The sequence below is a fragment of the Bidens hawaiensis genome, unplaced genomic scaffold, assembly GCF_021521415.1.
Source record: "Bidens hawaiensis isolate Kalapana, Puna unplaced genomic scaffold, B.hawaiensis_p1.1 tig00002343_1, whole genome shotgun sequence".
Lineage (NCBI taxonomy): Eukaryota > Viridiplantae > Streptophyta > Magnoliopsida > Asterales > Asteraceae > Bidens > Bidens hawaiensis.
Window position 1 is genome coordinate 2,250,062 of NW_027491127.1, and position 16,128 is coordinate 2,266,189.

At 35.2% G+C, this 16,128-nt stretch overlaps 1 protein-coding gene and 1 pseudogene across 3 annotated transcripts; both read right to left on the reverse strand.

The window, feature by feature from the left end:
• Positions 1-981: 981 nt before the first annotated feature.
• Positions 982-8,354, reverse strand: LOC143618885 (delta(14)-sterol reductase-like). 2 transcript variants are annotated; one of them, XM_077090942.1, is made up of 13 exons: positions 8,221-8,354; positions 7,912-8,029; positions 7,266-7,336; positions 7,135-7,191; positions 4,073-4,164; positions 3,949-3,996; positions 3,704-3,824; positions 3,575-3,621; positions 2,847-2,928; positions 2,702-2,778; positions 2,500-2,619; positions 1,583-1,657; positions 982-1,295 (listed from the first exon to the last, which is right to left on the reverse strand). In XM_077090942.1, the coding sequence occupies exons 1-13, from the start codon at positions 8,257-8,259 to the stop codon at positions 1,220-1,222; spliced, it is 1,023 nt and encodes a 340-aa protein (XP_076947057.1). In that variant the 5' UTR covers positions 8,260-8,354; the 3' UTR covers positions 982-1,219. The 2 variants fall into 2 exon arrangements, with proteins under 2 accessions (XP_076947057.1, XP_076947058.1); XM_077090943.1 differs by having other exon boundaries at positions 1,023-1,295; positions 8,217-8,354.
• Positions 8,355-11,453: 3,099 nt separating this feature from the next.
• LOC143618820 (uncharacterized) lies at positions 11,454-13,650 on the reverse strand (annotated as a pseudogene). The gene is made up of 9 exons (XR_013151077.1): positions 13,562-13,650; positions 13,375-13,473; positions 13,193-13,278; positions 13,024-13,106; positions 12,808-12,935; positions 12,636-12,737; positions 12,265-12,570; positions 12,069-12,193; positions 11,454-11,846 (listed from the first exon to the last, which is right to left on the reverse strand). The product of XR_013151077.1 is annotated as an uncharacterized LOC143618820 (transcript).
• Between the last annotated feature and the right edge of the window lie 2,478 nt (positions 13,651-16,128).

Sequence of the window (16,128 nt, forward strand, 5' to 3'; positions counted from 1 at the left end):
AAATCTTGAAAACTATATGAAAACTAAAGTAAAAATCATAATAATCTTTTATAATGTTTTATACGTATAAGATAACTAACATAAGTAGTATATAACATATATCATTATATATCATTAGATGATTGATAAACTAACTAAAATGAGTATAACATTGCAAATTGTCGTCGCCGCAGCATCGCGCTGATTTCTAACTAGTGTTACTAGTATAGGCACACAGTGTGCCGCACACTTCACGTCTTAAGTTGGTTGGTTGGTGGTGTTCTTTTCATCACATACTCCTTCTAACAAAGTTTACTTATCCAATAGTTTTCTAGTATTTAAATTTTGATAGAAATTTAGAGGCTTACTTTTCTTTGAATTTTTGTTTTATATAAACTCACTAGCTTATTAAGTTGTGTATTATATGGGTTGGATGATAAAAACGTTATAATTCATATTCACGGTGAAATAATGAAAGAGATGTTCAATTTATAAAAATGTTTTGCAAGCACAACTTAGCGTTCTTTTAAATTTAAAAAAAACGTTTTATAAACATTAATTATAGAAATCAATATTATTTAATAGGATAAAGAGTCGGGAAACAATAAAATATTACAAAATTTTTAAAAAAATATGCATAATTATCAGGTGTGATATACGGCATAAAATAGTGAGGATGCATCATAATTGTATCAATGCACGTTAACTCATATATTATTAATAGTCACATGAACGCATAGACTAGAGTTGTTCAAAAAACTCGTGTCTCAAAGCTCAGGCCCGTGGCTCGCTTGAATAAAACTAGTGTGGACTTCCCAGCGAGTATAAATAGAATATTAGTAAATCAATCATAAGTCGTACATTATTTCATAAACGAACAAATATGAACAAATAGTCGAACATAATTCTAAATCTGCTTTAATGAAAGAATACAATTCTAGAGTCAATTAGAAATAATAAATAGAAAGTCCATTGGCCGCTTAAACGAAACAAACAAACAGCATACAAGAAATAAAACCTGCAATTTTGTTGCATCAAACACTTACGAACTTAACGTTATTTTTCTGCAACAACACTGCTAGCTTTAATTAGATAAAAATGGCTGCCAAATTTAATTCATAAACATCAAAACAAAAAATAAAAACTAGAAAAAATATTGGTTTTAATAAACATATGGAAGAATCCTCCATGGGACAGCCTGGCGATACTTGGCCCACACGTCTTTGTATTTCTCTGCACATCAAGCTTCGTCTCTTCTCTCTCGCCAAATCAGCAGAATCAGAAGATATATTGGATAAAAATATGGTACCGGTGAGCTGCAATTGTAAGGTCCATACATATAGATTTGTTAGTAATTGACTTTAAAAGTCAAACATGAGTACATGACCACTTTGAAATGTATCATAACTAAGATTCTTTTGATAAATGAGCACAACAATCAATTCATTTACATAATTCAGCTGAATAATTTAGGTAAAATCACACATTTTGATCAAACTTCGGGAAATGATAGCAATTTCAAAATCGAAACATAACCATTTTGACCAAATTGTTTGACACTTTGACTAGTTGCCTTAAACTTGAAACAAATGCAGGTTTTTACCTGATCCCGCATGGTAAACTGAAGGACAGTGCCAGTAACAGATCTCCAAGGTAGTTGCAGTGTCTTGCTATTCCCCTTCATATATGACAAACAAAGATCATCAGGGCCCGCCACATCAAGAATTTTGACAAGAAGGCCAAATGACATAAAAGAAACAAATTTTGACAAATTTATATGTGGGCAATCAACTTTTAACTACTTTCTAGTTTAAAATAACAAACTTTCCGTTTAGAATCTGCTAAGTGATAAAATTATTTGTTGTGCGTACAACTATAAAAGAACTGAGCGTTCAGTGAAGAATTCCAGAACCATTAGGCGGAAAGTTCGTTTATTTAATAAACGAACAGGCATGAACAAACCATTTTGTTTATTTACTTAAACAAACGAGCATTATCATACGTCTCGTTCATTAATTTATGTTCGTAAACGTTAGTTTATATAATCATTTAAATTTTTTTGGCCCGTTACAGCTTAATACAGTTTTAATACCTTTTTAGACCCAACACATTACTTTGAACTGGTTTTAGCTCAGTTATGTTCATTCATCTATGTTCAATAACCGTTCATTTAAACTGTTAGCGAATGAACACGAACAAGAAAACCTCGTTCATTTAATTGTTCATGTTTAATCGTCTGTTCAGCTAAAGTTAAACGAACGAACATGAAATGCTTTGTTCGTGTTTGTTCAATTCTTTACAAGACTAGTTACATTTCAAAGTTATTAATTCACCAGTCACCCACAAAGTAAAAAAAGTAAAAAACTGAAAACTTGTTACCTTTAACTGTTTATTTATAGTTGATTTACCCCAAAAAAATGTTGGGCCATATTTGCTTATGTTTTAATGTAATAAGCCCTTAAAGAAAATGAAAACTAAAAAAAAAATTAAGTTGAAACTGTTTAGAATTAATAACAGTACCAATAACCAGAAACCAGTAATTTTCCTCCAATAACCTTTGGAGGTTGACCCCATATAAGTGCTTTGGGGTTCTTCTTAAAATCATGTTTTTGCTTGTTTGCGCCTCTAAATACCAGATACCTGTAAAGATTAAAATCCAACAAAGCAATTATAAGCATACAAATAAAAAATAGTCAAAGTCTTTAATTTTGTAATAGATTACCCGATCACAAATACAATGCAATTTGCAACGACTGCAGCTGTTGGTAACTCCATTTTGTTACTCAAAAGCCACCAACCCTAATCACAATATAAAATTATACAGTTATACTTAAAAATCTTTTAAACAAAGTTATGCAACATATTACCTGTATGCTAAATGTGAAGGGAATCCACACTAAATCTCCAAATACTAGCATGAAGCCTAGTCTCTCAGCTATTATATCCCATCTAAAAGTATATGTAATTTAACGATTAAAATAATAATAAATCTAGAACTCATGACAGAACACGATTGTCAAGCATGCATTTTTTAAGAAAATCACTATAATTTGAACAGTTAAAACATTTTTACAAATTTTAATCACATATTCAACTTTCATCATGTTTCCTATCATCATCGTACTCAGTATATCCCACCAATAGCAAAGCTATGGTAGGGTCTGAGGAGGGTAAGATGTAAACAGCCTTACCTCTACCCCATAAGGATAGAGAGGCTGCTTCCGGTGAGACCCCCGGCTCGATAGTAGTTTTGCATCAAGCCTTGGACATAAGGCACATAGCACTCAATCATCGGGACCGGCTGATCGGTGCATGTACCCTTGTCTTTCGGCTATCAAAGCCACTACATGATGCCTGATTAACCGTCCGTCACTTTTAACGTTATTTTCACGAGATTAGTAAAATAACGTCAAAATTAGTGCAATTTCACTTTTGCCCACCCGAGGGTTTACACATATATACATCATATGTGCGCACCGCAAGCAGGGCTATTTCATCATGTTTCCTATCTAGAATCCAATTTCTGCAACTAGATAAATTTTGCTGATCGAATAAAAATATGTTTTTATTCCATCTTCACAAGAAATTAACTTACGTGGATGTCATGTATTCCTCATAAAAGAAGTAATCCATAATGTAGATCTAACAAGTCAAACAAAAAAGAGTTTTATTAATTTAAAAAGCTATCAATATAACAATATTAATAATAATAACACCTAATTACCACACAAAATAGTTGGTAGAGGATCATAGATTGGCTCAAGTTAGCATCTTGGATAGATTTTGCAAGCACCGAAAGATTAATGAGAAGCCATCCCATCATTCCAGCTCTCACAAAGAAAAATCTATATAAAAGTGTCACAAGAATAATAATTATTATTTAACAGTGTGATTATAATATGTTAAACTACAGCAATATTATTATAAGTCAATCATGAACTAAGTCAAACTAAGAGAAATATTACATACTTGAGGTCAACACCCAAGAAGTTAGGATTTAGTTGTATCCCAAACCACCTGTTTGTTATTTAATAATTAGTTGACTAAGCACCTTAATCTGCTACAAATAAATAATAATATAACAGAAAAATACATGTCATCAATTATGTTTCCAGTGACGTGAGGCTTTAGAGACGCACTTCGGTCTTTAGATTTGCAACCAGCCACATAAAGTATCAGTGTGACCTACCATTTAACAGTTTTCATGACAAATTCACAAGGCGGAAATGATCCCTGACGCACTCAAAAGCTTTCTCAATAACCCTATCCACACCTTCGCATGTGTAGGAGTTGATTCGAACAAGGAGAAACTGTTTTCGAAGTACTCACTTAAACTGATGAACACGGTGGATCTAGGCGCGAAGGCCGCATACGAATTGAGAGAACCAGATTTACTCGGTTATGATTCACAGTTGCTCACAATTCGGTTTCTTCGCAAACAGGTGGATCCGGAGAAACTGGAGGCGACTCTTAAGTTGAGCGATTGGGACTCGGATGTAAGGCCCCAGTCTCGGTGCCCTACGTTGGCGTTGGATTTACTCATAAAAACAATTCTAAATATCAGAGTGAATTAAAACTTTTCGCGGAATATAAAAACATCAACCATTCATTATAAAACATTCCACATCTTGATTTTAAACTTTCAAGTTGTCTTAACATAAAACATCATAACTTTTCTTCCCGAGATGTCAGTCAGCTCAGTCCATGCCATGTGCCTCCCTCAAGCCAGCTCCTCCATCCTATTTACATGTGTGCATACTAAAAGTCAGTTACGATGAGTGAGTTCTAGTTAATCATGCAACATACATTACATTCACATACGTACATATACGCATCCAAATATACATATTACATACTAAACCCGTTTTCTTTCTTTCATGTATACATACATACATACTTTCATACTTCTTTACTTTCATACTTTCTGATTTTAACTCATTTAAGACATATATAACTATCTCTACGTTTTAAAAAGCATTTCGCCTTATAACATCACAATATGTTATTAGGGTATGGTCCCTATCATCACATATATTTTAAGGGTCTGGTCCCTATCATCACAGATATTGTAAGTGTCTGGTCCCTAACATCACATATATTATGAGGGTCTTGTCCTATCTTCACATATATTATAAGGGTATGGTCCCTATATGGTCCCTCCTTTCCATACAATCATACAATCATACATATATTTCTTCATACTATCATTCATATAATTACATACATACATACTTTTAACATTTTTTATATCATTTATTTATCATTCACTAAACAATCATATAACATACACTTACCACTTAAGGTAGGTGTATTAACTAACCATATTGGAGTATGCACACAGCCCCGAAAACATAACAGAGAAAATGGGCTAGAAACTCACCTGAATCCTGTTTTTTTCCGAGTTAACAATAATACCCTTCCTTAGTTGTGTATGGCTAATTGTGTAATAATTATAAGTATCAGTTAACTACCTCTTACTATATAATCTAATCGAATCACAATTCTAATCGAATGACAATTCTAATCGAATGACCATTCTATCGAATGACAGTTCTAATCGAATGACCACTCTAATCGAATGACCACTCTAATCGAATCACTGATTCTAATCGAATCACATTTCTAATCGAATCGAGTCTCAATTCGATTCGATTCGTTTCTCCGGAACCCGATTCAAACATGGTTTCTTTGTATCTTTTCTTCCGAATCACATCTTTACATCCCGGTATGCCTGTTTTAATGATTAAAACGAGTTATGAGCCATAACAAGTTCGTTTTCGCACTTTAACATGGTCCAAACGTCACCCGCATTACACGTTTCATTCTAAATAACTTTTTTATGTTCAATTTTACATTTTTCTCACATAATAAGGTCTGATTTCTATCCTACCAAGTTTCATGCAAAATCGACTTTGGTTACCCGTCCTTTTTTCAAGAACCGGACACTACTCGTTTTACTCGAAACAAACCAACTAACCCATTTACTAGCAAGTTCATTACTTTATCAATAATATTGGCCTGCTCTATCATTCTACCAATTTTCATGCAAATCCGTACACGAAAATTAAACTTTTTTAACAAAAATGTACCTTTGAGGTTTATGTTCGAAATCACCAGAATAGACCAAAACCATATCAAACGAAATCGGAATTGAGTGATTCAAGAGGCCATGGAACCGTATCGCCCCGATAGATAAACCCATCAGCTGACGGTCTCCGAAAACGCTGCTACAGTCGCCGGAGAAGCTGCACAGGTTCTGGAAAATTTCATTTTTCACTGTTACGGTTTGCTTGATAAAAACTGGACTTCCCGACCTCTTATCAAGGATCTGATTGGTAAGAATCTTCTATTACATGTCATGAACACTCTGTAAAACTTTAAGACCGATCCGATGGTTGGATCTCCAAGAATCATCGTGTCTTTGCGGGTTGTTTTCCCAAAAACGGGAATTTTGGTAAAGGAGGAGTTTGGAGGCTAGAATGGTTATGAAAGAGATAGTGGATACATTTATAGAAAGAGGGTAGGGTTTCATGTTTAAATTTTCATCTAATTACACGTATCCCCCTCATACTTTAGATAATTAGATTTATCTTCTATAATTTAATTAAACTCAAATCATTTAAATACCGACGAAACTTGGGATGCTACATCGGATCAGTTACCGCACGATCAGGTATTGTACGCTACTGTCATTTTTCATGGTTCATTTGTGGTGGCGCAGATGCTCGAGTCTTGGTACGTGATGCTAGACTGTCGCTATCTAGTCAAAAACAATTAAATCAAGTTCCTAATCACCTAAGCAAGCTAGGGTAAGTAGGGTGTCGAACCACAAGGAGTATGTGGTCAGTGTAACGTGTAACAAATTTTGTACGATTATGAAGCAATAAATTATAGTGCTGATCACACAAGCAAACAAGTTTGGTTTTAATGATTAAACAAGCAAGTAACAATCTATCAAACAGTTAATAGAAACAAATCACACCTGGGGATCAAGTAAGCATGTAACAGTAATCTCATGTTAATTTAACATATTATTTATTAAAGACCAACACATACTGATTAACTAGACAAAACTTAGGCATCAACATTCGCTGAAGATAAATATTTCAGCTATTACACGTTAAAAACTATAACGGATTCAAAATTAGAACTTACAATAATACTGAAGATAAAAGTTGTAGACAAAAGCTCTAGCCCTCGGTCAGATATTGCCTGCAACATTCACACGTTTAGATAATAAATAAAGGTCAACATAAAGTCTTTCAAAAATAAGTTGTAGTACATACAGTGAGTGATACAAAATCCATCCAAGCTCCGATCATGAGTAAACCAACCAGCAAAAATAGTGACAGCAATCCTGAAAACATAAAGTTTCTATCTATACATTAAAACACCTGAATTTGACTTTCGTTTATATATTAATCAAACCAGATAATCTAACAGTTCTGCATAGGAATGGGATTTTTTTTCCAAACACCAGCACCCCACTTTACTCAAATTCAGTATTTTTGGTATCGGTACCGATATTTTTACGGTATTTCAGTATTTGTTACCGGTTGAAAAATGTAGAGTTTTTCTTGGGTATTAGGTATCGGTATGCATACCTTTTTTTCTTGTTTTCTATAGAAATCGATACGGTTGTTTTTAGGACATTTTGTATGTTTTGATTTTGGTATTACTGTTTCTTGATTACGAAATAAATTCATAAAATCAATAGAGATTAGAAAATAAAAAAGCAAAGCGGGTACCGATACCGAACCAATACATTCGGTACCTAGTTTTGTTCAAATTCGATATCGGTATTTTCTCTGCAAATATTTTATAAAACCTACTTGAGGGATTATAATATTATTATGTCATTTTCTTAAGAAATCAAATCCATACAAAACTACATTCTCCTAAAGATTAATAATTCAAAGCTCGAAACTTTACCATTACACCGATAACAAAGCCGAGTCCCATCAGCTAAAACCGCTCCCGGAACAAGCTTTCCAGGTAAAACAGATCCAGCAATCCCCAAATAACTAAAGAATCCCAGCAACAAACAAACCTAATATAATAAACATAACCCATTAATCTTAAAACAAATCATCACATATATCACATATATACATTCATTCTAATCCAATCTATTGCCCTAAATCATAAGCTAATCAAATTAAACTGAAAACCCACATACAGTTTCATCAATAGGAGCATATTATAACAGTAGAAATGAATTGAATAAAATCACTCACGTACAGAGTTCCATGAAGGCATAAAGGAAGTCAAGTAGTCCATCTTTAGATGCAGTCTTTCAAGTAAACTCCGTCGCTTTCGCTTTCGCTTCAGTTTCTACTTCTACTCGTTTCACTGCCAATTTTGCAAGTTTAGAATACCAGTCCTTGTACTTTTAAGTTTGGTTGTGTTTATTCTTTAGTTCGAGCTTTTAGTGAACCGATATTTTAAGTAGTTCATGGGTGTTCGGTTTCCGAGATGCTAAAATGTGTTATGTTGAATTAAATTAGAGGTGCACAAAAAGGTCGGGTCCGAACCCGACCCAGTGTACCCGACCCGGTTCCTACTCGTACCCAACCCGCGGGTAGGATTAGGTATAAGATTTCTTCCCGGAACCAAAACCGACCCGGAAATACCCGTTCAAAACCCGACCCTACCCGAAACCCGAAAAAAACCTGGAGGAACCGGTCAAATACTCGACAATACCCAGAACTGGTTTGACTTTTGTTGACCATACCCGGAACCAGTTCCGGGTTTAAAAAATACCCGATTTGTGCACGTCTAAATTAAATGGGTCAATGCGACACGTCACGTACAACATGACTAGTGAGTGTTAACATGAACATGTGTAGTAAGCGGCTTACATGACATAGCAAGTTTAACATGATTTATATTTAACTAGTAATTCAATATAACTGACATGTTTAACATGATTAAGTATAAGCAGTTTAGCTACACAAATAACATGACATGTTTAACATAGTTATTGAAATGATTCCTAAAACAATTTAAAAAATAATAATAATTAAAATGACTTTTTAAAGAGTAAAGGCGACAATTTAATTTTTTTTTGGTAGTATTTCAATTATCGATTAACTTACTTTTTTATTTTATTTTTATCACATCTTAAATTTATGCGTGTGGTTTAGTAGATTTACATTTTGCACATCGCCCACAAAGAAAAATTATATTAAATTTACTATGTTTTTCTGTTATTACGATACTTTAAAACGATGAAATTTCTACTATTTTATTATATCCTACTATATATCTTGTCATATAGCTCGAAGATGACATGACACTTCACATCTAAACTCACTCGAAACACGAATTTTCATTAGCTTTTGTAATGGGTTTGTAGATAAACAAAGCTTACCAACACTTTGCTCTATAAAATATTAAAATATGATAAAAGATTTGATTTTTCAAAAACTAGGATTTATTAGTCAAAATTATAAATATCACCCTCCCTTAAGATATGTTGCACAACAATTAACAACCGTTTTGTCAGAAATATGACAACTACCAACTTGCCTCTTTGATCATGTTATCTTGTTTTTCCAAAACAAATATCTTCAAAAACAAAGTTCATGTCAACACAAATAAACTTTGCCAACATGTGAACTCAATCCTAGCACCAACCTCACCCAAAGACCCTTACCCACACTTACCTGAAAGCTTTCAAAACTTATACTTTAGTTTCTATTTCCATTTTTCAGTTTATAAAATCATTCTTAAGCAAATACAATAAATAACCAACATACTTTCTGTTAATGCTCACAAAAATTTCTCAACCCCCTTCGATTGTTGAAATTGAACATGCATGTGATTTCTTAAAAGAAAAGACTTGTAACCGGTTGCACAGGTGGTCATTTTGCTAGCATGACATTATTTTTGAAAATCCAGTTTTCCTTTATAAAATATTAATTAAAGAGGTAATAAGTGTGCCATGTCAACCTATTAACACAATAAGTAAAACGCGTCATGAATTTGTTAACCGGGATGAACTTGTTTATATACGTTTTAAATCATGTCATTATCGTGTTAACTTGTTTATGACATGAATCCATTTAGCCTAAACACGTCCGTTCTTCATGTGAAGTCATGTAGCCTTATAAACTGCCCAAAATATTTGGCTGAGTTTTACCTTTTAACTATGAGATAATAGCTTACTCAAAGAGTATAAAACTATGTAAAATCACTATGACTTCTTGTCTTATGTACCTCCATGGCCCAAACAATAAACACATCTCTTTTGGAGAGAGATGAAATGTTTCTTCTACCGAGTAAACTTGACGTTCTTTTCTAATTTTTTAGTAGTGTCAATAATGTTTATTATTCTCTTTGAAAATGATAAAAAGAAGTCGCATTGAAGAAAAAACATTAAAACCTAACCAAATTAGTAATTTGATTGTCAGTTCAGTTTTTTTTATAAACGACAAATATTTTCTCCATAATACTCTTGTGTAAAAAAAAACTCCCCATCCATATATGTTACCTTCACGCATCACTGCCACGTGTATAACACATACTTAATTTAAGCAACAAATTTAAAAAAAAAATCAACAGGACATTGAGCAAAACAAATTGGATAAAAAAGGACAACAATTTTAACATAACTAACCTAAAAATCACAATTTTTTAGACCCCCTGAACTTAATAAATCAATCACTATTAGTTCTTAACATTATTTATGTACATGTTAGCTTCTATATATTTTTCTATGACATTTTTTTTACTTATTAGTCTCCACATCATATATCAACTTTAAAACAATTGCACTGTTATATGTATTATTTAGGTTCATGGAAAATAAATAAAAAAATATAGTTTTTAATTTATAGTATTTTCAAGGAAGACAATAAAATGCAATAAAGTGTTACATGAGAATAATATGTCAAATAAAATTTTTAAAGGAAATGAAAGTTCAAAGGAGAAAGTATGACAAATAGAGGAGTGAGGTACATTTAGCCTATCCCAATCGTGTAATGATGCAATATTGTTAACTGTGTTATAAAACCGTATCAATGATGTATGTATGGTAATAAGAATTCAAGAAACTCAATCTTAGTTTGCAAAGTGTACGTACAAGTGTACAACGTACACTCCAAGTTGTTCGAGATGATACAATATGCTAATGATGCAACTTTCTAAATAATAACAAACACACACATGTTACTTTTCTTCGGTAAAGATCAAGTTTTTCTCTCTTGAATGTACAATAAATCATAATACACTTTTAACTTAAAACTTTTTAAGTTATAAGACAGCCAATAAAATAATATAAGCCATGTTATGCATGTTGTTCATTGTTCAGTGAATAATAAACTAGCTGCTTATAAGTTAGGGGTCAAAGCAATATTATATCTCAAAGAAAAGTGCAAAAAAATATTTTAATTCTAGCTTAAAATTTCCTACACCCAATTCAAAACAAAATAATAATAAAAATAAATAAATAAACTGAAACTGGAGCATTCTTAAAGAAATGGATCTTCTTCTTGTTCAACACTCTTAAGTGCCTTCTTGGCAATCTTGTATTTTCGTGCAAATTGTTTTTGATACCTTGTAACATAGCTTTCTACGAAGAACTTAATTCCAGTTCTAAGGGTTTCATATTGTGGAGATCCAGCTATACGTTTGAATATATTCCAGACCAAACTATCTGCATACTCAAAAACGGCCTCGAAAAACATCCTAAAATGCATTATTTTCCTGGAAGTGAGTTTTGTGGTGTCGTGTAGATCTGCTTTTTTAAGAACGGCAAGTGAAAGTGTAAAACCGGACACCATTTCTGCTACAAATTTCGCCAGGTGCATTGATATAATTAGCTGCATTGATTCTAGTTGCATGTAGTGGTCCCATATGCAGTACTGAAAAAAAAATATTTATATAGAATTGAGATTCATCTAAGAACTCCAAAATAATTTAACAACTTTAAAAACTCTTATCAACCAATCAAATTATTTATTATTTTTCATTTTGTAAAGATTGTTTTATCATTAATATACATCGTAGTTATATACATTTACGCCAAAGAGTTTTTCAGGTCAACCCAGCCCACCCAGTTTCTACCAATTTGCCGAATGAAATACCTGTAATGTGAACTTGTGGTTCTTGTCACGACTTCATAGTTTTGAAGCAAGAACAGTATAATATTTGCTGAATATACTTTTTCATATAGACAGCAATCCACAATGACACGCACGATTTCTCTATCCTGCAATATCATGAAACACTGATAAAAACAATATACCTCAATAAATAAGACATTATTTTATTGATAGATACCTGCTTCCCTTTCAAATCCAAGCTCAACAGTTTCTCAGAGGCATCGATATAATCCTCCGCGCTCATAATTATACAAAAATTCGCCCGTCTTGCAGGTGTATTCATTCTTTGTCCAGCAGCAAGTTTAAGCATTTTTTGAGTTTCTAACCTTTCTTTATCCATCTTTTACGTGCCATTTACAATATTATTATTACCATTTGTCGTAAATGACATCATCTCTCCCGATAACCACCATTGACCGTTTTTCTCGGGGTCAAGAAGCTTGCTCCATTTCAATCCGCGGACTAAAATACTTTCTACCTTCAACTGTGAGAAAAATTAACATGTTAGAATATATGACAATGTATAAGAAAATAACGTATTAAAATGACCTTCTGAAGCCACTTCTTGATGCGAGTATGTTGTAAGGTATCCTCGTTACCCTTCTTTTTATTGTTCTTGATGTCATATATGGTTTCGAGCATGCACTCCATCTGCCATCCATGAAGCAAACAAAGTTACAAGAAAAGCAGTAAAAAAAATAACAATATATTATTTACATACTCTTTTACTTATAGTGTTTTGCTGGCTATCTCCAGATGCAGCTTTCAGTTCCGTAACCTTGTTCTGGATGCTAACAATAAAGTTTTTCATGGTGGCTGGATCGTCACCCCTCAGTCTCATCCCAGAACCTATTGAACGCAAATGACGTTTACTTGTAAATCGACAAACAAAAAGCATCGAGAAACAAATAAAACAATGAAGTATTGAGAATCTTACAATTAAGAACTGTCAAGATAGTGGAAACATCAACCTCGGTCAACCGCGAGCTCAGCATCATCATGAAATCATATATTAAATCGCTGAAATGGTATTATAACAGAGTTCCATTAACAAAACAAAACAAAATATTTATACATAATTTCAGACGAAAGTGAATAATAATAACCTTGAGCAAACTCCAAACATGTATAAATAAGAGAGAAGAAGAGTCAAATTCCGCAAGGAAAGATTGTCTTCCTTCTGATACTCGTCCTAATACAAATACGGGAAAATTATTAAAATCAAATTCCTTACACATAAAAATCTAAATTTACTTATTATTTCAAACAACGAAATCGTTTAACGAACCTCAAAACACTTTGCAAGTGAGCAAGTAGCTTTGCGCCAAAGTCAATCCCAACCAAGCAAGTCAAACCAGAAACTAAAGCTGCAAAAACAGCAGCATACCTGCAAGGGTACAAATGTAATCTAGTCAAACAGAACGATGAAAAGGTTAAAGAAATAATATTTATATGGCATAATAGATGGGCTTAACTGTTCGTTGCCACGAGGTCCTCCCGAGCATGATGCCAAAATTTCCTCACTTATAATTTGAGCACCGTCACTACGGCTTATAGACTTCATGCAATATAAAGTTCAAGAAAAATGAGACTACTGGTTTATAAAAGTTATAAACAAAAATTACATGGAGAAAGCCAGAAAACTTACCTGCAAAATTGAGGACATTTGCTCAGTAATTCCTTCTACATTGGATTCACCGAGCCTATTTAAAAGGCCTGTAAATAAACAAAATTATCACTTTTTTGAATGCATCAAGACTACAATGTGAGACCAGTATAAAAAGCACTTGCATACCGCGCACACGTTTTCGAATTTGAAAATACTCTTCCGGTTCGTTTCTTGACACTGATCTTAGTCCTAGTTTTGCATATGCTTGAGCATGCTTATTTTCATGTTCGGTTTCGAGCTCTTCAACCAAATTTTCACATTCTTCTTCCACTTTTGCATTTTCTTCAGTCTCCAAATAGCCAAATACAAATGGAATTTGAAGAAACATGAAATGAATCTGACCTGATCCAAGACGATGTTCCTCGGTCTTCGAGATAAACGAACCACGACTTCATCTTCTTCTCCGGTAGTTCGAGACCTGCCAAAGAAATATGGGGGTGTGGAGGTGACTGCTAAGAAATCTCGAGGATCTCTTGTTTACAGACACAAAAATGGTTATGGTGGTGGCTCTTATTGAGGACAACAACCCTTAATAAAAAGGTGGAGACCTCCTTATATAGGGGGCCTCATGGCCACCATCATGGTACCCTAATGGGCCTAGCCCAGTTAGGGTTACCTCCACAAAACCCCCTCAGCCCAATAATATTGTATTAGTCCATATAATAAAATAAGCCAAACATAATAAATTAAGGTCGTAAGCTGGGTTTAGTACCATACCCCTACAAGCCCCCCAAGTCCAGTGTTGCTCCTAGGCGTGCAAGCGTTTAGGTGGAGCATTGGACTTCATAAGGTGTGTTAGGATATGAGGCGGTTTTTTCCTTTTCTTCGGCCTTGTCTTTATTGTCTTTGAGTTTTGAGAGGTTTTCTCCATGATGGTGACATGTTGTGATCCTTATGATAATAATGGTGCACTGGCATGAATAAGATATAGCACGCATCATAACAATAGTGGCGCGGGGCCTGATAAAAGATAGAGTGCGCATCTCGATAATAATGTAATGCAACTTGCGCGCGAGGCAGCTTACGAGCTATAAAAATAATGAAGCTTGCGCGCGAGGCGACTTACGAGCTATAAAATAATGAAGCTTGCGCGCGAGGCGATTTACGAGCTATAAAAATAATGAAGCTTGCGCGCGAGGCGACTTACGAGCTATAAAATAATGAAGCATGCGCGAGTTGCGGCTTATGAGCTATAATATGATAATGACTGGCCCACAAGGGCCTCTTCTACGCAGGATGACTATCCCAACTTGTTTTCAAAATAATAATGGAGGCACAAACGGCCATGTAATAATAATAATGTCATAGGTGCTTGTGCGACTCGTAGCCGAACCTGCAAAAACATATCAACTAAAAGTGGATGTATTACAAGGTTCCCATCCTCGGGCAAATTATGAGGTGTGCCCAACCTACGTTGGCGCGTGGCCGTTTGGGATATTATTAGGCTCCCGACCTTTATGTTTGGCGTGTGGCCGTTTGGAATATTATTAGGCTCCCGACCTTTATGTTTGGCGCGTGGCCGTGTGGGATATTATTAGGCTCCCGACCTTTATGTTTGGCGCGTGGCCGTGTGGGATATTATTAGGCTCCCGACCTTTATGTTTGGCGCGTGGCCGTGTGGGATATTATTAGGCTCCCGACCTTTATGTTTGGCGCGTGGCCGCAGATGCTGGAGCTTTCATGAGGTTGCAGAGGCGACTTACGTTGTTTTGATCCACTGACTTGCATTAGTGACCTGCGAATGTTCATAGGTGACCCGCGGCGTTCATAATGATCTGCGGTGATCGGTGTTCGTCTAACGGAGTGTTGATCTGAGGCGCGCGCATGCATGGAGGCGGAGTGGTGATCCAAGGTCGCGTATGCATGGCGGCGGAGTGGTGATCCAAGGTCGCGTATGCATGGCGGCGGAGTGGTGATCCGCGGGCGCGCATGCATAGCGGCTGAAAGTTGAGCGCGCATGCATGGCGGAGAGTTGGGTGCGCATGCACGGCGAAGGGTTGCGTGCGCATGCATGGCGTTGGAATCTTTCATAGGTGGAATGTTGATCCGCGGCTGCATGCATGCATCGTGGCGAAGTCTTCCACAGGTGGTGGTGTTGATCTGTGGCTGCACGCATCATGGCGGCGAAGTGTTGACGCGCGGCTGCGCGCGTGATGTATGAAGGCGTAATGCACCCTGCTATAGTGGCGCTGTTGCGTTACAGTGGCGCTGTTGGTATGCTAGTGTGTATGTGATCCGCAAGTATGATGGCGGTGTGTTGTTTAGCGATGCGCATGCACGGTGGCGAGGTGTTGGATTGCGGTGGTGCGGTGCTCGGCGCCAGCGCGCATGCGTGATGGCGCGCTGCTGCTTCATAGCGGTGGTACTCATGCA